The 22,866-nt window shown below is 41.0% G+C and overlaps 1 protein-coding gene across 1 annotated transcript in view; it reads right to left on the bottom strand.

Moving 5' to 3' along the window:
- The window catches only part of IL31RA (interleukin 31 receptor A), a 60,165-nt gene that overhangs the window by 8,125 nt on the left and 29,174 nt on the right, over nt 1-22,866 (bottom strand). The window contains exons 6-13 of the mRNA XM_006187373.3: nt 20,840-21,005; nt 14,562-14,641; nt 11,803-12,019; nt 6,425-6,607; nt 5,421-5,522; nt 4,455-4,601; nt 2,508-2,648; nt 494-587 (exon numbers count right to left, since the gene is read on the bottom strand). Of these exons, the coding sequence (XP_006187435.1) occupies nt 494-587; nt 2,508-2,648; nt 4,455-4,601; nt 5,421-5,522; nt 6,425-6,607; nt 11,803-12,019; nt 14,562-14,641; nt 20,840-21,005 (1,130 nt within the window). The remainder of the gene's footprint in view (nt 1-493; nt 588-2,507; nt 2,649-4,454; nt 4,602-5,420; nt 5,523-6,424; nt 6,608-11,802; nt 12,020-14,561; nt 14,642-20,839; nt 21,006-22,866) is intronic.

The following is a 22,866-nucleotide window of genomic DNA, read 5'->3' as shown; positions in this document are numbered from 1 at the left end:
GCCATTCCTTTGAGATTTATTTCCCAGGAAAGGTAACAGTCTAAGCCTTATAAGATACTCATACTTTAGAACAATGATTCTCAAAGTGTGGTCTCAACCAGAAGCACCATCTGGGGCTTGTTAGACATACAAGAGAGAAGCTGGTGGCCTTGAGGCCCCTTGCTGCTACCAGGGGTTCCCTCTAGACACAGAGAAAAGACATTCTCCCCAGCTCTGTGCTCAGATGCTGAACACAGCAGATAATGCCTGTGGGGCAGCTGGTGCTTCCCTGGCCTCAAAAAGGCCTAGGCATTGTGCATGGGCTGCAGAGGGTGAAAGTCCTCTTGTTTGGTCAGAATTCTGACCTGCCACCTCACAGGGCATATAATAAATTCAATACATATGTACAAAATCAATAAATGAATGGACACCCTTAACAGTAGCGTGCCCTCTCCCACTCATGGTACCTTCCAACCCTGATTTGGAGGGCTCACACTGCTACCTATAAACTCACTTGAGTGCTTTGAGACCATATGCCACCATCAGGACAATGAGAATAAGAAGGCCTCCTCCAACCAGAGAAGCTCTAAGAAAAATCTCAAAGACACCTTTGGGAAAAGGACAACAAAAGTCAGTAGCAGGTTGAGCTCTTTACTTTCTTAATAAAAATCAAAGATTAACTTTTTCTTCCAGCAGCTTCAGCAAACATTCCTTATTAGTTTTCTTTCAACTCAATTCAAATTCATTCCATTTCTTTTCTCCCCGAGTAATATGGACAGAAACTGTGTTCACCAGTTTCATCCTCCAACTTCATCCATTTAATAAACATTTTCTGAGCACTTACAATTTGCCAAACACTATCCTAGGTAATAAAACAAACAGCAAGAAGCAAAGAATACAAGATCCCTACTCTCATGAAGCTTATGTTCTGGTACAAGAACTCAGGCAATAAATAATATAAGATTATTTCAGATAAGACAGAGTGACAGCGAGTAACTAAGGTAAGGTGGGAGGGGGTTAGCAACTTTAGAGAGGTGGCAAAGGAAGACTTCTTGGAGAAGTGGAATTTGAGCTGATGTGAAGAATGAGAAGGAACCAGCATGAGAAAACATGGGGAAAGAATTCCAGGCAGAAGGAAAAGCTGATACAGAAGGCTTGAAGCAGGAACAACTTAAGGAACATAAAAGGAAGTGGTGGGAGATGAGGTCAGTAAGGGACAGATGATGAAGGATCCTGAAAACTACGGGAAGGAGTCTGGATTTTACTTAAAATACAACAAGGGGCGGTGGGGGGGAGGGTATGGCTCAGTGGTAGAATGTGTGCTTAGCATGTACAAGATTCTGGGTTCAATCCCCAGAACCTCCATAAATAGAATAGAAAGGAAAAAAGAAAAGAAAAATCAGAAGCCATTGGTGGGTTTTATACAGGGGGTCTAGGATTTTAAACTCTGACCACTTTGTGGAGAACAGATGGTAGAGGATCAAAGATAGAAGCAGGGAGATCTACAATTTGTAGACCAAGGGTAAGAAACTTCTTGGCTCCAAGGCAGGCTCTTGTTTTCAATTTGACTCTAGAGAAAATTCCAGCAGATAATGCAGCTTGTGCCTGGTGTGAAAATACAGCATAATTTTAAAAGATATTAAAAAGCAATATCAAAAAGGATTCCAAAAAGGCAATGTTAGCTGCTAAAACAGAGTATGTTTTCTATGTGAAAACACATGCTATGCTCACATTTTCCAGAACCATGAGCTGTATTTATTCTTTTGAAAATGTGATGAACAAGAGGCTTTCAAGAATACTCAAAGCAGACTCCTTATAGCTTTTATTGCAAATTTTGCAATGTTCCTTTACTTTTAATTTTCATTTTTAAAAACAGTATTAGAATATCCTTAAAATCAAGTCTCTGTCACTCAAGGACTTGGAAAAATTAAACTGTTTCTCTGTTTCTCCCATTCTCCTTCCTTCTTTCTCCATTTCCCATCTCATCCCATTTTCTTTCCCTCTTGAATATTCCCCATAACCATCATGTGAATCATATTATATTTTACATATTTGGTGTATTTATTAAATTATTCTTGCTCCTGTTTTAAAATATAAAAGCTGTCAATAGAACACATTATGTACATTTTTACTCAAAAAACTCCACAAATGATGAGGATAAGTGTACAGTATCCTCTGACTCACAGAAAGAGGTGGCTATGAACTTGGAGACAGTCTAGAGGTGGGAGATGGTTTGGAGCAAGAGTGAAGTTGGCATTAATTTGATCCTTCCTTCCTATGATGATAGAGGATACCCATGAGGAAGAAGTAAAATGACCAGTCTTTCCAAATTCAGTCTCCATTTGCCTACTCTCCTTACTCCCTCCTCACCCATATGCCTTTCAGAAAGACCAGTGAGTCAGAGAGCAGATGGTTCTTCTCATTAAGCTCTTTCATTTGGCTTCCCCCTGTGTTTGGCAAACATCGCCTACAACTGGCCTAAAGGAAATGCCAAGGAGACATTCCCAGGGACTGAAGGAAATACTCACTAATTGACAATGTCTTGAAGTTTATCTTGGTGCCATTGATTCCCCCAGCACTGGTGCTGGCCATGACCTGAACAGTGTAAGAGGTCTTTCGTGTCAGGGACTCCAGGTCATACTGAAGGATGCTGGCATTGACTGTCTTGGCTAAAGGAAAAATACAGAAGTCAAACACCAGAGCTAAGCCCAACTGAAAACTGTGCTTTAGCAGCACTGAAACAAGAGCATTGGAACCTGGACTTCCAGGCTTGCCCATCTCATAACCCAATCCCTCTATCCATGTTCTGACTAAAATTAGCCTATCAAGATGGCTCAAAGACCTGAATATAAGAGTTAAAACTATAACACTCTTAGATGACAACATACGGTAAATATATACAGTCTTGAATTTGGTGATGATTTCTTAGATATGACACCAAACACGCAAGCAGCAAAAGAAAATAGATTAAACTGGACATCATTAAAATGGAAGGTTTTTATACATCAAAAGATATTACCAAGAGAGTGAAAAAACAACTCACAGAAAGGAAAAAATATTTGCAAATCATATATGTGATAAGGAATTTGTATCTTGAATATATTTAAAAAAAACTCTTACAACTCAACAACTGAAGGACAAACAACCAAAGTTAAAAATAAACAAAGAGATTGAAAGGACTCTCTCCAAAGAAGATACACAAATGGACAGCAAGCACATACAAAGATGCTCAACATCGTTAGTTATAAAGGAAGTGCAAATGAAAACCACACTGAGATAGCACTTTACACCCACTAGGATAGGCATACTTTTCTTTTTAAATGGAAGATAGCAAGTGTTAGTAAAGATATGGAGAAATTGGAACTCTCGTGCATTGTGGTGGGAATGTAAATTGGTGTAGCTACTATGGAAAACAGTTTGATGGTTCCTCAGTAAGTTAAACTAGAATTACCATATGACCCAGCAAGTCTACTTCTAGGTATATACCACAAAGAATTGAAAGCAAGGATTCAGGTAATTACACACCAATGTTCATAGCAGTGTTAATCACAAAGGCTAAAGATAGAAATAACCCAAATGTCTTATCAACTGATGAGTGGATAAACAGACTGTTTATCCGTATAATAGAAAATTATTCAGCCATAAGAAGGAATGAGGCACTAATACACGCTACAGCATGGATAAGCTTTGAATACAGCGTGCCAAGTGAAAGAAGCCAGGCGTAAAAGACCATGTTGCATGATTCCATTTGTAGGAAACACCAGAATAGGTAAATCCACAGAAACAGAAAGCAATTTTGTGGCTGCCAGGGGCTGTGGGATGAGGGTAAGGAAGTGACTGATTCATGGGTACAGGGTTTCTGTTTGGGGTGGAAATATGTAGTGGTGACAGTTGACCAACATTATAGATATACTTAATGCCACTAAATTGTATACTTTCAAATGTTTAAAGTGGTAAATTTTATGTTGTATGTTTTTGTAGATATGAAACAACAACAAAAAAATTAGCCTAAACAGGAATCTAAGCCTAGCCCAGAATTTATGATGTCAGGACACGGTAGATTCAAGAAAAAGGCAGTGGGCAGTAGGAATCATGGTAAAACATCCTGCAGCTAAGTAAGTGCCACCAAGCAGGGTCTGTCCCCTCTCCACTCTCTAATTTGGGCCTTCCCCACTCTGGAATAATGGTAAGGAAGCTCCCAGGAGGCCCACCTGTTCACAGCCTGACTGGCACAATTATATCAATTCCTCTGGTTCCTACAGGGCTCTCAGGTACAATCATTTCACTCCCATTTGACTCTAGATCACTCAAGAGGCAGGTGCCCTTGGCCCCATTTTCAGACAAGGTCAAAGAGGCTAAGGGATTCATGCAAGGTGGCCAGGTATCAGCCATGGGAGCCACCCCTACAGCAGGTCTATACAGAGCATCTATCTGGGGCACGGAGGTTCTTTCAACTTAGCTATAAGCTTACTTACAGAATTCCTTTCCATCTTCAGCTTGGTAGAATATGGTGTAGTTGCTGATGAAACCATTTCTTTTGTTCTTGGGAATCTCTTTCCATGTAATTGTGACTGTCTTCACACCAATGTTCTCCACCTTGGTCATGGGACCTACTGATGGAGCTTTATAGGACAGGGAGATAAACAACAAACACTGAGTCACACCCAGCAGATCCTTCTCCCACAACGTCTTTGGCCAGTACTCAGACCATAATCAGTGCTGGAGGTGGGAGGTGGTGGCGGAAAGGGAACCGATGGATCAACTTGTTCAAGAAAACTGTTGTCTGGAGCCATCCATCTTGAACAGGAAGACAAGCAGTGCCAAAAACCAGAGGAAAAGTACTTTCTTACAGACCTCTCACTCTAATTTGGCACCCAGCTCTTTCATTCATATCCATAATAGCTCTTATCAGTTGAAGAGTATGCCTCCATGGACTACCTTTGAGTGACAGGATATATTTTCTAATGTTGAATCTGGAAGATGTTAACTTTCAAAAAGATAAAAATAAAGTTTGAGCAGTTCACCAATAAATCCTTTGCTTATTGCTGCATAATTAAAAATCATTTTTTAGCATCTCCAACTTACAATTAACTCTGTAGGATCCCTAACTTGGTCTTAACTAAATGTTGTTTCTGTTTACAGCACTGTTTTTACTAAGTTTCTTTGCAATTTTTGGCAAGTTATCTCACCTCTCCGAGCCTCAATTTTCCATTTGTGAAACGAGGGGCTTGGACTCAACGACCTCCAACGGCTACCCCAGCTTTAAAGTTTAGTGAATCTGACCACAATCGTGTCAAACATACATAGCTTAGTACAAGCTAAAGACGCAGCACAGATGAAGGCTACAGCAACACTGAATGAGCTGTAGGCCTTCACAGCCTTGTCGGAAGGTTGGACAAGCCCAGTGTTTTCTTTCCCCACAGGACCTTGTCCATACATACCACCTTCTTTGACATAAGTCTGGATGGAATATGGTTCACCCACTTGGTCTTTCAACATTGGATACACAGAGATGTTGTAGCACTGGAAAGGTTTTAATTTATCTGTTGAAAAGAGAGAGAGAGAAATAAGCATTAAGTGCAGAGTGCAGCATAGTAGGATGATAGACTAAGAGTTATAGCCCTCGACTTATGCAAGATATTCTATTTCTCTACAGTTTTCACCTCTGGAAAATAAGGAGGTTAGGTTGGATGGCCTCTAACATCTTTTCCAGCTCTAACATTTTAAAATAAATTCTTAGAACTAAGCCTGCACCACTCTGACAATATGACAGAGCCACTCAGGAAGGGAGAAGCAAGAGAGCCAGTCTCTCCTCCATCGCTGATCTTGTATGATTTAGGGGCACTGCAGAATAAACTGAATCCTTCTCTCAATAGCATATGCCCCTAGAGAACTCAGATACCATAAAGTTTAGCTCTTCTGTCTGTCTGCATCCCTACGTAAGCATGATTCTTCATATGGATGCTATTAAGTATTAAGAAATGTTTGGACTGACCGAATTGGGAGGGCAAAGCCTCACTTGCTTGTCGTACATGGTGCAGGAACTTTCTCAAAAAGAAGGCTACTCCCTGTATCAGTCATGTGGGGAGGGAGTCTAGCTCTTCAACAAGCAACCAGAACTGAAGGAGGTGCCCTGGGTAGGACAGATGGGATACAAACTCTGGTGTTAATCCCATGATCAAGATATCTGGGACGAGCTCTCTGATGGTAGGTGTTGAGATAGTGTTTTCCACCTGGAAACACTCCAGGTATCTGGTGTGATACCCATCACATCCTGTTCCTGCATTGCTGGGAAATGCCAAAAATTACACTTCAGTAAGCCTGCACTGGCTTGTCAAATTGTATTACTCACCTTTACAGCTTTGAAGCCAAGGTTAAGGATTTAAAAACTGATGAAAGTGAAACTGTCTCCTACACAGCAGGAATTTATAGGGTCCACAGTTACCTTTCTTTATTGTCCAGTTCTTGGCCTGAGACACAGATTCCCAGGAAATAAGTGAGGGCTCTGAGTCCAAATCTGGGACCCACTCAACCACCCATTTGTCCACCTTCAGAGTGAAGCTTTGCCACTCCACCACCAGCTGGTCCTGAGTAAGGCAAGCCTGCATGGCTGTGACGCACTGAACCGCTGAAAGGAGAGAAAAAGACTGCTTCACAACTACCCAAATCATCCTCCAAAGTCACCAACTTCATCAGCATCCATTCATTGCCCAAACTGTAAAGAGGGGCGGAGTTCAGAATCTCCATGCAGCCTTCCCTGATGGTGCTGTTTTCACTGCTTTTATTGTATCCCTTTTCTTTACCCCCAATATTTGATGATTAAGTGCCTTTTTAATATTTTGTTACTACCTCCTCCTCCCAATTTATGCATTTCCAGAAAAGCATCTCACTAGAGAGCTGATGACTAGGAAGTCTTACAGGGTAGCTCTGGTGTCTCCACAAGTCAAAGGAAAGCAAGCCTGAGACAAAGAATGACCCTCTAAAGGTAGAATTTCAGACACCAGGAATTCTGTGGCTGGGAAGCTGGGAGATGGTGACCCTAAAGTCATACCAGAGAGATGGCTTCAAATTTCAACTGTATAGGCTAGCCCTACACAACCTGGCTATGGAGTCCTACCCTCCAGGCAGTAAGAATTGTGTCTGTAGCAGAAAGATATGGACACCCCCATCCAAAGCACCTAGCTGTGAACTAATATAAAAATGACTACTTTTTCTGCAGGCCTAGCAGAAAACTCATCTGGGGAAATAGGCCACAGGATTTCTTTAACAGAAAAGTTGAACAGTGGCTTCAGATCCAGGATCTGGGATTTAATCAGAATCAGAGTGCTCCTTTATTGAACATGTTCTGAACATGCAGAGGAGAGGACAAGGGGGCCCAGGGAGGCAGAGAAGGAGGGCACGAAGGAGTGGGGTTCCGGAGACCACAGTGGGTGGCTCTAATCCACTCCTCACCAGTCGGAACACACCTGGACCTTCAAAACTGGCAGCCACAGGAAGTATATTGAAACATCAAAGACAGTCCTGGATGAGGGCAGAAGAGGAGATGGAGTCCTTCAAAGAAACCAAAACGCCTCTTGAAGCTAGAAGCCTAGGCAAGGGTAGAGAGTTGGTCTTGGGGGACAGGGGTACAGAATCCTACTATTTCTGTGCAACAAGCTCCAGCAGGCTGTGTGCATATTTAGTAGTCTCTGTTCTTGAAGGCCACAATTTATGAATCCTTTTCCTGAAGTTTGTGGGCCTTTATGAGACACTCTAGTTTCTAGTTCTAGAAGTAAGGCCAGGTAATTTGTCAACCTGAAAGGGTAGTTCTGAGGAAGAGAAAGGGTAGTTCTGAAAGGGTAGTTCTGAGGAAGGGAAACTGAGGTGTGGGGAAAATGTAAAGCTGGAGTAGGGGCAGAGGCCCAGGCAAGAAGCAGAGCCAGGAAATCAACCCCACCTAACCCCCGGGGCTCCCGCTTTCTCCTCATAGCCTCTAAGCATCCTCAGTCGCTGTTCCAGACAGGCTGGAAGTCATTACTGGAGCACTGGGAACCTCACCCAGCCTCTTATAGCTGTTAGTGCTCCCTGACCTTCTCAGATTCCCTCTGACTATTTTTACATGTTGCCTGGCTGGAATGAGATGTAACTTACACTGCAAAGTCCTCCTGCCGGGTCAAAATGGAACCACCCTCCCCAGGACTTTCAACTCAGATTGCACCTGTTATGAGTTGAATTTTGTACCCCTCCTTCCCCCTCACCAAAGATATCTCCTCAGTACTGCAGAATGTAACTGTATTTGGAAATTAGGTCATACTTATAGACCTAAGTCTTTAAGGTAAGATAGTGGGCCCTTAACCCGATATGACTGGTCTCCTGAAAAGTGGAATTTGGATGCAGAGACAGAGACACACATGAAGCTGGTCATGTGAAAAATGAGTCAGCGATTGGAGTTAGGCTGTTTCAAGCTAAGGAAAGCCTGGGCTTCTAGAAGCTGAAAGAAGGAAGGAAGGATCCTCCCCTAGAGGCTTTTGAGGGAGCATGGCCCTGCCAACACCTTGATTTCAGACTTCTAACCTCCAGAACAATGAGACAATGAGTTTCTATTGTTTGAAGCCACCCAGTCTATGGTGTTTGTTGGGAAGACCTGGGAAAATCAACCAGCACCTTTGGTTCAGCCTCCTCCTCGTCCTTGGCCTCAGTTTCTTCACTTCCTTTTCTGGTCTCTCTGATGTTTCCTAATAAATCACTTGTACACAAATCCTTAACTGAAGACGGGAGTGAATGTTTGTTGCTAAGCCCACACTCCTTCTCTTTACCAACATCGGAGCTCTGTGGAACAAGGACTAGGTATAAAGAGGAAACAAGCCCAGGCTCTGGACCACAGTGGGTGTGGAAACGGTTCAATCCAGCTGTGAGTCAACCTCGAAAGACAAAAGTCCTGGGCAGCAGGAAGGGGTGCTGAGAGAAATGTTTCCAAATCAACATTCTACTGAACATCAACTAACTGCTTTCACCACTCAACAATAACATTTTTTTTTTAAAGACAATTAATAGATTGCCCTAAGGCTTTATATATACATATTTTTAAAAATTGAAGTATAGTCAGTTTGCAATGTTGTGCTGTACACCAGAAATTGACACAACACTGTCAACAATAACTTTTTGAGCAATTTCTCCAAATACAGTATACCCCCAAGTGTGGTAGGAGACACACATCCCTCCTGGGGGGAGGGGAAAGGGACTTTGACTGTAAACACCATTAATTTCTTGTGTTTTGCAGTCTCTCTGTGCCTATCAAAAACCATTCTCAGATGCTGATGGTGCCTCACCTTTGCCAGCTGTCCTAGCCCAGCCTGAACTCTACCCCAGCTTGGTCCCACTGCCCTCCTCAGCACCTCATCACACAAGTGGCTGCACTTTGTTAGCCTCAGACTACTCCTGCTGCGTGGTGGCCAAGGTCTCCTAAACTCAGAGGGTATTCTTCCCAGAAGGAACCTGAAGATGTATCTATTCCAATTCTTTGTTTGAAAGGTGGGAAAATGGAGGCTCACAGAGATAAATAACAAATTCAGTGTTACATGGCATCTGTGACCAGATTTCTAAGTCACTGTGTTAATACCAAGTCCAAGGTTCTGGATGAGGTATATTATACAAGTTTGGAATCTTGCAGACCTGGACTTGAATTCTACCTGAGAGACTACTAAAAGCCTTCCTGAATCTCAGCTTCATCATCTATAAAATGAATCTAATAGTATCTACCCCATGGGTCATTTCAGGGATAGCATTAGATTAACCTGTGTCATCCTAGCACCATGCCTGACAAATCCTAATGGATAATATTTGATAATTATACTTACTTAAATATTGTCATAATTATTATTATTATTATTATTATAACTATTCTGCAGCTGACTCCACTTTCTTAAACAAGATTCTGTAGACTATTACTTTCTTATATGTCTAGGACAGGGATCTGTAAAGGGGTCTTAAAGGGCCAAATGGTAAACATTTTAGGTATTGGAGGCCTGTGTCACAATTATTTCACTTTGCCATTGTGCACAAAGGGAGACATAGACAGTATGTAAACAAAAAGGTGTGGTTGTATCCCAATAAAATTTATTTGCAAAAAACAGGTGTCAGGCCAGGTCTGGCCCACAAGCTATAGTTTGCCTACACCTGGTTTGGGACCATTAAAGCCGATGATTACACCGATGTTCATGACACAAAACAAGGAGCTTCAGAATTGGAAAAAAAAACAACAAAAAGCCCTAGGTGAATTTAGCATAATCTTAGTTAAAGTATATTACATAGTATTTTTAAAGTTGATAACCCATGCGTAATAGAAATTTAATCAGAAGTTTTATTAAGAATGATAATAATAATTAACACTAGACAAAGCACTTTACATACACAATCTCATTTAATCCTCACAATAGCTCAATGAGATACTTATTACTAAATAATAGCCCATCTTACAAGTAGCTAAGGTTTAGAAAGTTTAGATAATTTGCCCAAAGTTTATGGAGGAAAGATTTAAACCCAAGGCTGCTAGACTCCAAAGCCTATGTTTTTCTCCCCTACTCTTTACTGCCTCCCACTACGGAGTCACACCAGGAAACTTAGATTACTATTCAGCAATACCTCTATTAACAAAGAATGTGTATTCAGTGACACATGCATTTGTCAGAAACTTCATCACTGGGGTATTGGACAGGCAGGAACTAGAATGCCAGGAACTAAGGACTGTGGGGAATACTATTAAATACTAACTAAAATAATATCAAGTATAGCTCAAAACACACAAAAGTGTATATCTAGGAGTTCTAAAATGAGGCAAAAGAAGAAATGGTTAAGTTCAAGGAAAAGATAAAGAAGAAAGCACAGGCAGACAAGCCTAGACCTGGAGGTATAAATCTCAGAACCACTCTAGGTCTAAGAAATAGAGAGAGATGGAGAATTGGAGAGTGCATATCCCAGCTATGGTGTGTTTCAACAAATAGTTACTGAGTAAGCGCCTTGTCTCTGCTAACTGCACTATGCCTGCCATAGGCATCAGAAATGGAAGAGGAGAAGGAGGAGGAGAAAAACAGACAAAAATCTCTGCCCTCATGGAACATGCATCCTACTGAGGGAGAGAGAGGTAATAAACAAAGTAAATGAGAAAATCCAAAGGATGAGAAATAGTAAAATCTGTAGAGAAAAATAAAGTAGCGAAGAGGAAATCCATTGCCTGCAATTCTTTGAATAAGAATCAAAGAAGCTATTTTATTCCAAAATAGGATATAAAATATGAATTTGCCTGTAAGCAGTAAAATGTTAAAAATTACTTAATCAGAAGTATAATTTTGATTACACAAGTTATTGGGAAGTATGAACATTAGAAATTTTCCTAATTCTGATAGTCAAATGAAAGGGGGAAAAGAAGAAAATGGGAGAGTGAGCAAACCAAGGCTGGATGTGGTCAGTACTGTGAGGGGAAGATTTTGAAAGAGAGGTTTCAGCTGCTGAGGGCAAATGTGGCAGATATGACAGTTTGTAGAGCTCAACTCAGCTTACAATCACTCAGACCAAAAACAAATACAAGCTGAATGTAGAACTTCTAGGCTTATGAGTTTGTACCATATGATTTATAAAGCCTCTGATTTTCAACACAGGCTTTGTTCCAAAGAAACTATCTCAAGAGGCCCATTAATTACCAGAAGATAATGATCTCCCCACCATATCCTAAAACATCTTCTTTTCCATTTTGACTTGAGAGAAACCAACCTTTGAGAGGATAGGGACCACTCCTTGGCCAACTGGATGGGGCCAGGCATCTAAATAAGATGTTTGTGCTATACTTACACTTTTCATCAACAGCTGGAATCCTCAGGGTGGCTACTGGAGACTTTCCAAGAGAATTATAAGAAGTCACAGATATCCAGTAGGCCTTGCCTTCCAGATACAGTTCAAGCTGCTGGTTAGTGGTGTTTATAGTCTCTGTGAGGTTAGTGCTGTTTTCTGGAAAGTACCATATGTTGTAGCCAAGTGTTTTTTCCAGGACAGGGGCTCCTTTTGCCTTCTGAATACAAAGAAGACAAAATTTATTGCCAAAAATAAAGAAAGGCATTAAGATAGTGATGAATGGTGGGGATCAGGGGTGGGAGGTAATGTTAACTATTACGTGCTAAACTACAATCAGGTAATTACCCTTCTGGAATGAATAACATACCTTGAGCCATGAGATTAACCCCTCAGGTGCCAGAAGAGGGGATTTCTAAAATGGTCCCTTGGTACCAACCCTTGTCATAAATCGAATTCCATGAAGCTAAACTAGAGTGATGCCCAAATCAATGCAAGCAAGCCATCCCCCTTTTCCTTTTGACTGTATCTTTCCCTCCATCCCAAATGGGCAGAGGGGTATAAACTTAAACGTTGAAGCATGACCTCTGAGACAATCCCAAGTCTCTTCTAGCTCTGGGCTATTTCTTTCCTGGAAGCATCCAGGGGTTGAAGAGTATCTGGGCCCTTGCCTTTTATCTCCACAACTCCCCCTCTGAGGAGGCAGCAAGTTTCCGTGGACCAGGCATTCCAGCTAAGAAGACGAAAACATTTGAGGCTGCCCTACCAGACCCAAATCCTTGGTGAGAAACATAGGGTGACCCCAGGGGCTCTAAGCCAAACTCTTTTTCAGCCTTGAACCTAAGCCCACTAACCAGATGTTTTCCTAGAGATCAGCAGGCTGAGTATTTCCCAAGAATGATAAGGCTTTCCAGTTGTCTTTCTGTTATTGATAACACACATCAGTGGAGTGGACTGACTGAACGTAAGGTCAGAGGGACTTTAGAAGTCATTTTGTCCCACTGCCTTCCCAGTTCAGGAATTTCCTTTACAGGCTCCCATAACATAAAACCTAGAAGGAAGGTCAGGTAGAACCCTCCTCATGACTTTTATCTTTTATCTCTCAAGACAACTTGTTCTCTTTTTTGAATAACAGCTTTAGACTCTCCCTTCTGAGTAAGATGGCCCACATTCTGCCTATGGAATGTGTATCTCCTAGGCCTTTTCTCTTGCCTTTTGAGATGGCCTGCACTCTGCCTATGGAGTGTGTATCTATTTTTACTTCAAACTAAACACCCACCCCCATGCCTTATGGCCTCTCTGGCCTTCTGAGACAGACTGCACTCTTTGTCTATGAAGTGTGCATCTCCTTGAATAAATCTTAAATAAATAAATAAATAAATAAATAAAAGCTTTATTATAGACATAATTCACACACTGTAAAATTCACTTTTTTTCAAGTGTACAATTCAGTGGCTTTTAGTATATTCAAAGAGTTGTACAATAATCACCACTATCTAATTTTAGTCTATTCTTTTTTAAGCAACTCTAATTCTTAGAAAACTCCCCTACTGAAACAGAAGGAAGACCAGTCCCCAGGTGAAGGGGAGAAGGAGGAGGGCATTGAAGTCCATCTCACCTAGTTCACAGATTGGCCTATTTGACCACAGGTCTGGCCACATGTGGAGCTGGCCACATGTGGTATTTGCCATTGTTTGCTTTCCTTCCTCAAAAATATATTGACAGAGTCATTGGCTTCCACCCTTGATAACTGAGAAAGAATCCACAATATCTGGGTCTCAGAGATTTCCCAACACCACTGGCTGTGCTTGTCCTTGCCTGCTCCCTGCTGCCTATGAGGGTGTTCCTCAGCCCTGGGGTGTGAAGGGAGAGGAGAAAGGTAGAAGAATGCTCCAACCCAGAAGTAATTGGGATTGGGATGTCGTTTGAAAAAGTAGGGTGATTTCTCCATTTCCAGAAGGATTTTAAACTTGCCTGGACTTGGGCAAGAATGAGATAACATGGTGAGTATTTCCTGAGAATTTTGGAAACACATTAAAGAGTTTTGGCATCTCACTCACCTACCTCTCTCCTTCCCCTCAGCTTTCCCATCTTCCCTCTCCTATTGCCTGGCTGGGTTTTTTTTTTTCCCCCCCCTCTATTTGCCCTTTTCCTGTCCTGTTTATTCCCTCTTTCCCTCCTTTTCTTACCTTCTCCTCTAATCTGCTTCTCCTTCCTCCTCTTCTCTGTATTACCCATCTGGCTTCTCCTTTGGTCCTCACTGCCAGGTCTCCATCCTACAAAGGACCATTTGGCCCCTGTTCTGTCCTTGCACCCCACTATCCCAGTACTTAAGGGGACACATGTAATATATGTTGGCGATGACCTGAGGACACACTAGGAAGCTGGCCCCAAGTCAGTGCTCTCCTCCAATGTGGGGGTGAGGGCTATAGAATTTCACATTGCCTTCTACTGGAGGCCAGCCAGTGATTTCTTCTCCAGAAGATCAAGGTGCTTCCTGCACTTGCACTTTGTACCCATCCCTACTATTAACGTTTCAGACCAAAGAAGAGGGGACCAGGGTCTGTAATGCACGTTCAGGCCATCTACACAATGACGTATAGGATTTTAATGAGCTGGGAAACCATTCTGAGATCTGGGACAGAATAAAGCCTCTAGGGAATTAAATTAAGTTAAAATTTCAATTATCACAGTTCTTGGAGGTGTAAGAAACTAAGGCTTTTACACAGAAAGAGTAAATAAACAACCTAGAGGGAGATCACCTTCCACAACAACTTCACTGGCCTTCTTCCATCCACCCTGGCTGGTCTCAGGACTCGCCACAGATCCAGGCCATGTGGAGCTGCAAGAAACAAGAAGGAGGTGCTCAACTCAGAAGGGAGTTGCAGCAGGAGATGGTGAAATTAGCTGGGCTGCCTATTTAGAAAATGCAGTTGGTAAGGATTTGCTTGAGGTAGGAATAAATGGAGAGTAGAAGGCTGGCAACATTGCAATGACCAATGATGTCTTCATTTTGTGGCTGAAGGACTGGAATCAAACAAAGGTCAAAAATAAAACTGCTCTTGGATCTGATGACTTAATGTAAGGTAAAATAAAATAACAATAGACTCCTTTGCAATATAATTTATCATTCAAATCTGGATTGGAATGTGATATCTTATATCCTGTAAGATATAACATCCAACAGACATTAAAGCTGGGAAAGACACAGATAACTGATAAGGAGATTTATATATAATTTATGCCATATCAACTCCCCAAAAGGATGGCACTACATACTTACAAGGTTATAAAATATAAGAAAGAATTAAAGAAGAAAGAAGCAGAGAAATAATCTTTATTAAAAATCCCTCCCTGGGCTCTAAATTTAATGATGATCTTCCTGGCAGGAAAAGTAAACAAGAATCAAACTGGGTTGCATATTTCTCATGGCCTGATAAAAAGGAAACATAGTGATCCATGTGAAGAGGCAAGTATTTTCTGGCTACGGGCACTGAATTCATAAATGGAATTTATCGTGTGGGTCCTCTCAAAAAAGATGAAGGCTGACACCTGCAATCAGAAATATGGCACGTGTATACCTCTCATGGTTGTCTTCTATAAAATGCAAGGGTACAGCGTTAAACTTGATTTATGCATCTCTCTAGTGAACAACGTAACTGAAGACAACATAGTTCATGTGTTAGCGTCTGATGATCTAACCATCCAGAGATAAAACTTACAAAAACAAGAAGAATTTATATTACACTTGATCTCTAGACTGTATCTCTCAAATATCATGTCTCAAGGAGTTCTGACAAAAAGTTGCTCACTGGCAACTTATAGTTAAATCCTCTGATGTGGATCTGAAACTTCAAAATGCTCGTCTTCTGATTAAACAATGATATACACACTTCAGTCATGAGAAGAAAGCGGAGAGTTCTAAAAACCTGTGCCCAAGGCTGATGGGTTATAATTTGGAGAACTGAAATGTTTCTAACTGACGCTACAGTTGACGCTACTCTGAATCTCTTCTTGAGGAAATCAGATGGTTGAAAATAATGTAATTTAGTCTGCACCACTCAGGCCAAGATCTAAATTATTTTAGTGCTGAGAGATTCTTTTCAGAGATCTCTTTAACTTTAAGTGATTGAGTGTTTTAAAGTGAAATTACACACTGAACTCTAATGACAACTTCATAATGTAGGAATGTGCTAAAGGGCAATTAGGGCAATAACATATCTTGTCATCAATGGAGAATCACACTTCTACAACTACTCTTGTAGCAGCCCAAGTGTGGGTAACACAGTCTAACTGTTAGGTTCTGAGTCTCCCAGTGAGATCTATTATAATTCGATATAAGTTGCATAGAAGGAAATTTGAATTATTTAGACTTTACATATGGCTCAGTCTGCATTCCACTGAGATGTTGTCTTACAAGTTCTGTCAGCAGTTTTCTGATTTCCCAAAGGTCTTTATTGAATTGAAGACAGGAGAGCCAGGACTCAGCTTTCTCAGACAGAGAGCAACAGGCTGGTTTCGGCCACATCTAAAAGCCAAGGAGATGTGAGCAGAGACAGATCCTCCCAGAAGAGAGCCTCAGCACAAGGCCGCAAAGACCCTAGACCTTCAGATGTGACCCACAGAATAGGAAAGCCTCTCACTCTGTCTCTTGCTTGCAGAGTCTCTCTGTTCCACTTATGTGGAAGTCACACTCAGGGTAATAATATTGAGAGTAAAAGAAAAAATATAAAGGCAAAGTGTTCCTTATAATCCAGTTCCAAATATTCATCTGAAGTACAGACAGAAGCAAAAATAAACTGATTATTAAGTAATGAATCATGCTAGTCACTTGATTAGACATGAGTAAAATTCTCCTTAGATTTATCCCATAGGCAGCCACTTAGTTCTAGCAGATGGTGATAATGAACGAATTTAATTGGGAGTTTTCCTTTCACTGAGGCACTACTTCCAGTAGTGCACTTTCAGGCACTACTGAAAATGTGGTCCAAAGAGAAACAGTCTTCTCAATGTAAACTTCCCACAGATGCAGGTTTTAGTACAACCATTGTCTGACCAGCATGTAAATCTACAATTATTACACCCAATGTTCCACTGACCATGAGTTAATAATGAATTTGCAGTTTAATCGAAGAGGAAAAAGCAATAATTCTGTATTTGTGAAGAACAATATTGAGTTTTTCCAAATCTGCCAAAATATCTACTTATTCAAAGGCATTGATTATTTGGACAGATATAGTAACAATTTGCTGCTATGCTGTTTCTATTACAATCTGGAAATAAACCACAACCACCACCACCAATCAACACCTCAGACACCTCCTGCTGCCCTTGCTGAAGATCAACTCAAAGAATTGCTAACTTTTAGCAAGTGTCACTGTACTTAGCATTTTACCTGAATTATCTCATTTAACCTCCAGAGCCCTATAATTAGGTCCACCAATACCATTATCTCCATTTCTGAGGCACAAAAAAGTGAAATAACTGCCCAATGTCATAAACTTTTAAGTAATAAACCCAGGATTTGAATATAATTATATCTGCTTCATGTAGTAGGTATTTATATGCTTAAGCATAGGTAAATAAACCTAATAATCAATATGTTGAAATCCAAAAGCAAATAGGTAGTGTTTCACATTCAACTTAGAATAGAAATCTTCAAACAATTAGAAAAGGTTTGAGGTGGTGTGTATTAAACAAATGGCATTTTAAATAGGGAGACAAATAGTTAATGAATTAAAAAAGGAGAAATTAGGATTTGCTGGGGGTGAGGGGTATATTTTCATCAGTTTCTTCTTAGATTCTGAAAAAATTAAGAAAAACAAAAGCAAAATTCTCTAGTGGTGACTTTGATAAAAGCTTATTTGATTTAATTAGTAAAAGGCACAGAGAACACCAGCTTCCAGTGTTTTGCTAATCAATCTTAGCCAAGCTAGCTGACATAATAAATCTACTGAAAGGATAAATCAATTCTGGCAGCAAAACAAGTGGATGAAACTGTCATTAGGGAGTTGCTGGATTGTGATGAGCTAACTTGACACTGAGCCATAAGGACACCAGCAGGTCACTGGAAAGAAGAGTCAGCTACAGGTAGAAGACCTGTATACAAAACAAGATCAGACCCAGGCTAGAACTCAGTCTCCCAGGTTGCCTGCTGAAAGGTGTGGCAAAGGGAGAGGACAATTTGTACAATGATAATGCATGCATCCATCCTAATATTTTAAAAGGGAGGGCTCACCTGAGACACAGGCAGCAATAACTGAGCACTCCAAAAAATTATAACCATCATGCCATCTTTATGTGCTGTTTGATACTTGTAAACTGTTATATTTGTTTTGGGACTGGAAAACTTTGAGATGATATCCATAGAATATAAATGTGTTCCTACATGCTGTCTATAATTTTAATCAAAAGTTTCATTAGATCCACACCTTGACTAGTTTTGTTTTAACCATGCATGTATTTTTATTTATTTAAAATTTCTATACCCATTACCATTTGTAAGGCACTATTCTAAGAACTTAAACACATAATGATTAGGGATTTTTTTTAAACTTCTTCCTGTACTGCTACAGCCTGGCATGGAAGCCTGGATGCCTGAATGGCACAGAAGAATGGAATCTTAGGGTGAGAAGGGCCTTCAGAAGCCATCTAGCACAATTCCCCATATGTGGCAATGAATCCCTGTTGTGTAACTACATCTACCAACAGTCCAGACTAAGCATGAGCATCTCCAATAGGAGATACACAATTCAGAAAGCACCAGATTATTTCCAGATATCTGACCATATGGGAGAACATGCCAAACATCTGTTAATACCAACTTGGGTCTCACGGGCAACTCAACCAGGATCCAGAGGAATAAAATTATGTCATATGGACCAGGGAGCATAGAAGCTGATCCCACATGTTACCCGAGACCAGTGTGGCACTTAGTTGTAAGACTGACTAAGAAGGGCCTGAAATCATGCCAGAGGTTGAGGAGGGGCAGGGGCACAGATTCATAGTCTAAAACTTACACGTCCTACAGACAAAGTTGAAGCCTCAGAAGGTTAGAAGGATCAGCATTTTCATGTTTCTTTTCCATATTTCAGAAGATACATGGCCTTCAACAAGTATTCATTTAATTAGTCATTCATTCATTCGTTTATTGTATTAGGCTGAAAAATGGACCTCAAAGATATAAGTCCAAATCTCTAAAACCTGTAAGTGTTACTTTATATGGTCAAAGGGATTTTTGTAGCTGTGATTAGGTGAAGATCTTGAGATGGGGAGATTATCCTGGTGGACTCTAAATATTATCACACAGGTCATTATAAGAGGGAAGCAGACAGATTTGACACAGCAAAGGAGAAGAAGGTAATGTGATAACACAAGCAGAGATTGGAGTAGTATGTTTTGTACATAGGAAGGGGCCACAAACCAAGGAATACAGGCAGCCACTAGAAGGTGGGAGAGGCAAGAAAATATATTCTCCCCTCAGAGTCTCCAAAAGGAGACAACCCTGCCAACACTTTGACTTTAGTCCAGTGAAACTGACTTTGGACTTCTTACTTCCAGACTATAAGAGGAAAAAAAAAGTGTGCTGCTTTTAGCTACTAAGTTTGTGGCAATTTTTTACAGTGACCAAAGGAAACTAATACATTCATCAAATTTATTGACCATACTGGGGATCAGGCACTGGGCAAGGCTCTTGATTTACAGAGAAGACTAACATGCTGAGTGACCCTGAGCAACTGGGAGCTGGTAAACTCAGCTCCCTCACCTGCAAATGGGGGTGATTCTACATAATTTATGGGGCTTTTAGGCATAATACTAATAGGAAATCTGGTATCTATCAAATGTTTACTATGGGCTAAACATATCATTTCATTTGATCTTTAAAATAATATTAAAAAGTAGGTACTACTATTAACTCAATTTTACAAATTATGTTCTGTTATGGAAATGGGAAATAAATAGTGAGGAGACTGAGGCTTAGAGATGAGGTATCTTGCCCCAAATCACTCCAGAGCCAGGCTGGGATTTATACCAAGCCCATAGACTCAAAGCACTGTTCTTAGTTACTATACCTGACTCAGGGCAAGCACTCAACCAATGTGCAATCCCTTTCTCACTCCTCTCAGTATCATTAAAGATGTGACATTTTTTCCTTGTTTGTTATACTGTCAACTAAAAATTGGCACTTGCCATCTGCCTCTACAAGGACTGAATCACGTTGGTACTTGCCATCTACCTCTGCTTGGATTAAATCATAATCCACTGCAGCCAATGACCTCCAACACACCCTGAAAGGAGTTCAGGATGGAGGTCAGGAATGAGGTACTCTGTGTTCTGGGAAAACTGGCAGAACAGGCCTTCAGACAGTTAGATATTTTCAGGAGAAGACTTTATGAGCCCAAATTCTTGCATCTCCTCATATTTAGAAAAGCACTAAAATCATTAAAGGGGACATCTGCTTCTGGTTACTAGCAGCAAGCCTCTGCCTAAATGTGTGCTTGACTGCACGTATCCCCCTTCACTGAAATCACATATGATACTGATGTTCCCCTCTACCTCTTCAGAGCAGTTCCTCAGAGCTATCTGAGATGCTGTCTCCTGGGCTATAATCCTCATTTTGACCCAAATGAGAGTTTGACCCAAACTCTCATGTTGTGTGACTTTATTTCAGTAGACAACATCTTTACTTACTATTTTTAGTAGTAGCTGCAAGGTTTACAATATATATGTTTACTTTATCATAGGATATCTTTAAATCATATTATACCATTTCATAGATACTATAAGAACTTTATACGAAGATTAAAGATGTGATCTTTTGCCTTGAGGGCAAAAAGCCACTAACATAACTCACGCCGTCAGAGAAGGGCCAGCTCATCCTGTGGGCTCAGGTGGGCACAGTGGCCCCATAGAAGGGGCCACACCGGACTGTGGGATCCCACAATTCCCAAGTACAGCATGTGTCAAAACCCACAAAGGCTCAGCCTCGGCCGTCCTAAACCAGAGTAAACAGCAAAGGAATTATGAGGGACCAACTTGCCTTCTTCCTCGGTTATTCCCCTTTTTTCTTCGCTCCAGTCACTCCACAGCCTTGACTCCTCAGTCACACAGCACAGCTCTACGGCATACTCGGTAAAAGCCTGCAGCCCAGTGAGGTTGTATGCTGCTTCTTTACCCACTTCTCTTTCAGTGAAGTTGACTTCCACCTAAAAGACAGAGACAACCCTGAAGCCAGATGGGAGACCACGTTATCTTTCCATTTTCCTTCTCTACTCCCCAACCCTGTCTTACCCTTTCAGAACTAGTAGTGTTGTCGCTCAATTTTTAAAATATATAATTTTCATAAATAAACCTTTACACACACCTGGGGACCATTAGCACCTAAACAGAGTTCAGTCACTCGGAACCACCACCCCTCCCCATTTCCCACTTCTAAGCCTGTGAAGCAGAGATTCCTGCCTCTGGGCTGGATGTGAGTGACCAGAGTCTTGCTGTTCTAAAAGATGCAAGGTGGAGTCCTGGGATCCAGGGCAATGTGGGCCTCAGTTTAAACTCTGGAGGAAACAACAATGCCTAGAAACAAGGTCTCAAGGAACAGTAGGTAACAGAGACCTTCGCGGAATTAAGTTCCTCCTCATGTCATGGAGAAAACCCGTGGACAAAACAAAGCTAAGTTATCATGGATTACCTCAGCATTTGTAATGGGCAGAACTAGGATCAGAGTACAGACCGCCCCACCCTTAGACTCTTTCCCTCTATCTAAGTCTTCCATTCCAAATTATTGGTCTGCAGGTAACCAGTCAAGATGCTAAAGATCTCAGCAACCTGGATGTATAAGTTCATTTTGACACTCTCGCCCTGGGGTGGGGAGTGGGGAGAGATAAATAAATCACTTCTCCTTTCTAGACCTCAGTTTCCTCATTAGTAAAATTAGTGTGTTGCTTTATAGAATCCCTAAAGTCCCTTACAGACTCAACTCTGCAAAAGAAACTAAAATCTCAGTTATGTATTTCTGTTGCTGCAACATAAACTTTTAGCTGTTGCTTTATATACATTTATACTGAGTTGATTAATAAAAATAAACTGCATGTCCATAAAAGGCATGTCCATTTTGTGAGTATGCACAATATTTCCTTAGAAGAGAAGGAAGTTCTATTATTTCTTATGCATATGTAACAGCTGTGAAAATAGGTCCTGGGCCTAAAGGAAATTTGGCAAAATGAGGATGTATATATGTGGCCAAAAGCTGAGCATCCCAGCTACAGATGGACAGTTCTGAACACCCAGCCTAGTGAGATGGTGTCAGAGCAAGGAAGTAGCATCCAGAGGTGGAGAGCAGTTCCGCTGCTGAATCCTGGGTGCCCTGAGAACCCGATTTCGACAGCCCCTGGAGATGGTGCACTGGTAGAATAAGGTTGTTGGGACTATAACTTGGGACAATCCATCATCTCTGGGAAAGTAGCCTCCCCAATTTACCTTATGGGTAAAACCAGTTGAAGCCAGATTAAGACCTTTAGGAGAAGTCCAGCCACATGGTGCCCTCCATACATAAATCAAAATAAAAACAATATTAATTCATAAAATGTGTGAAGATGTCTTAAAGTTCTATTCTACTTTTCATGCTTTAAAAAATACGTAATAATTTGTAAAAAAAAAAACAAAAACAACTTTCAAATGTTTCCTCCTGCTTTGCTAGTGCTGTCAGCACACCCTTGGCCTACTTGCTGGGTCTCCTCGCATTTAGGTTCAGGATCTGCTGTCTAATGTTCCTGTGCAAGCCTGTTCTTCTCAGCCGTAGCCCCAATGGGGAAAAGAAGCTCTTGTCTTCCAAACAGACTGCCTGTAAGGTTCTTTCACTGTGGCTTTTTGTCCAGGCTATGTGACTTTGGCCCTCACAGGGTCCAGGATCAATTGATCCTCCATATACAGGCTTAAACCTAAAACTTCCCCAACTCAACACAAGAAATAGTCTCAGACCAAAACACTAATTAACTTTATCAGGTTTGTTTCTAATAATCAATACTTGTGCCAAATCCTAGCTTATTCAAAGTGTTTATATCTTAAGAG

This window comes from Camelus ferus, chromosome 3, assembly GCF_009834535.1.
Source record: "Camelus ferus isolate YT-003-E chromosome 3, BCGSAC_Cfer_1.0, whole genome shotgun sequence".
Lineage (NCBI taxonomy): Eukaryota > Metazoa > Chordata > Mammalia > Artiodactyla > Camelidae > Camelus > Camelus ferus.
The sequence above is the reverse complement of the archived record's forward strand: the minus strand, read 5'-3'. Positions and strand labels throughout refer to the sequence as shown.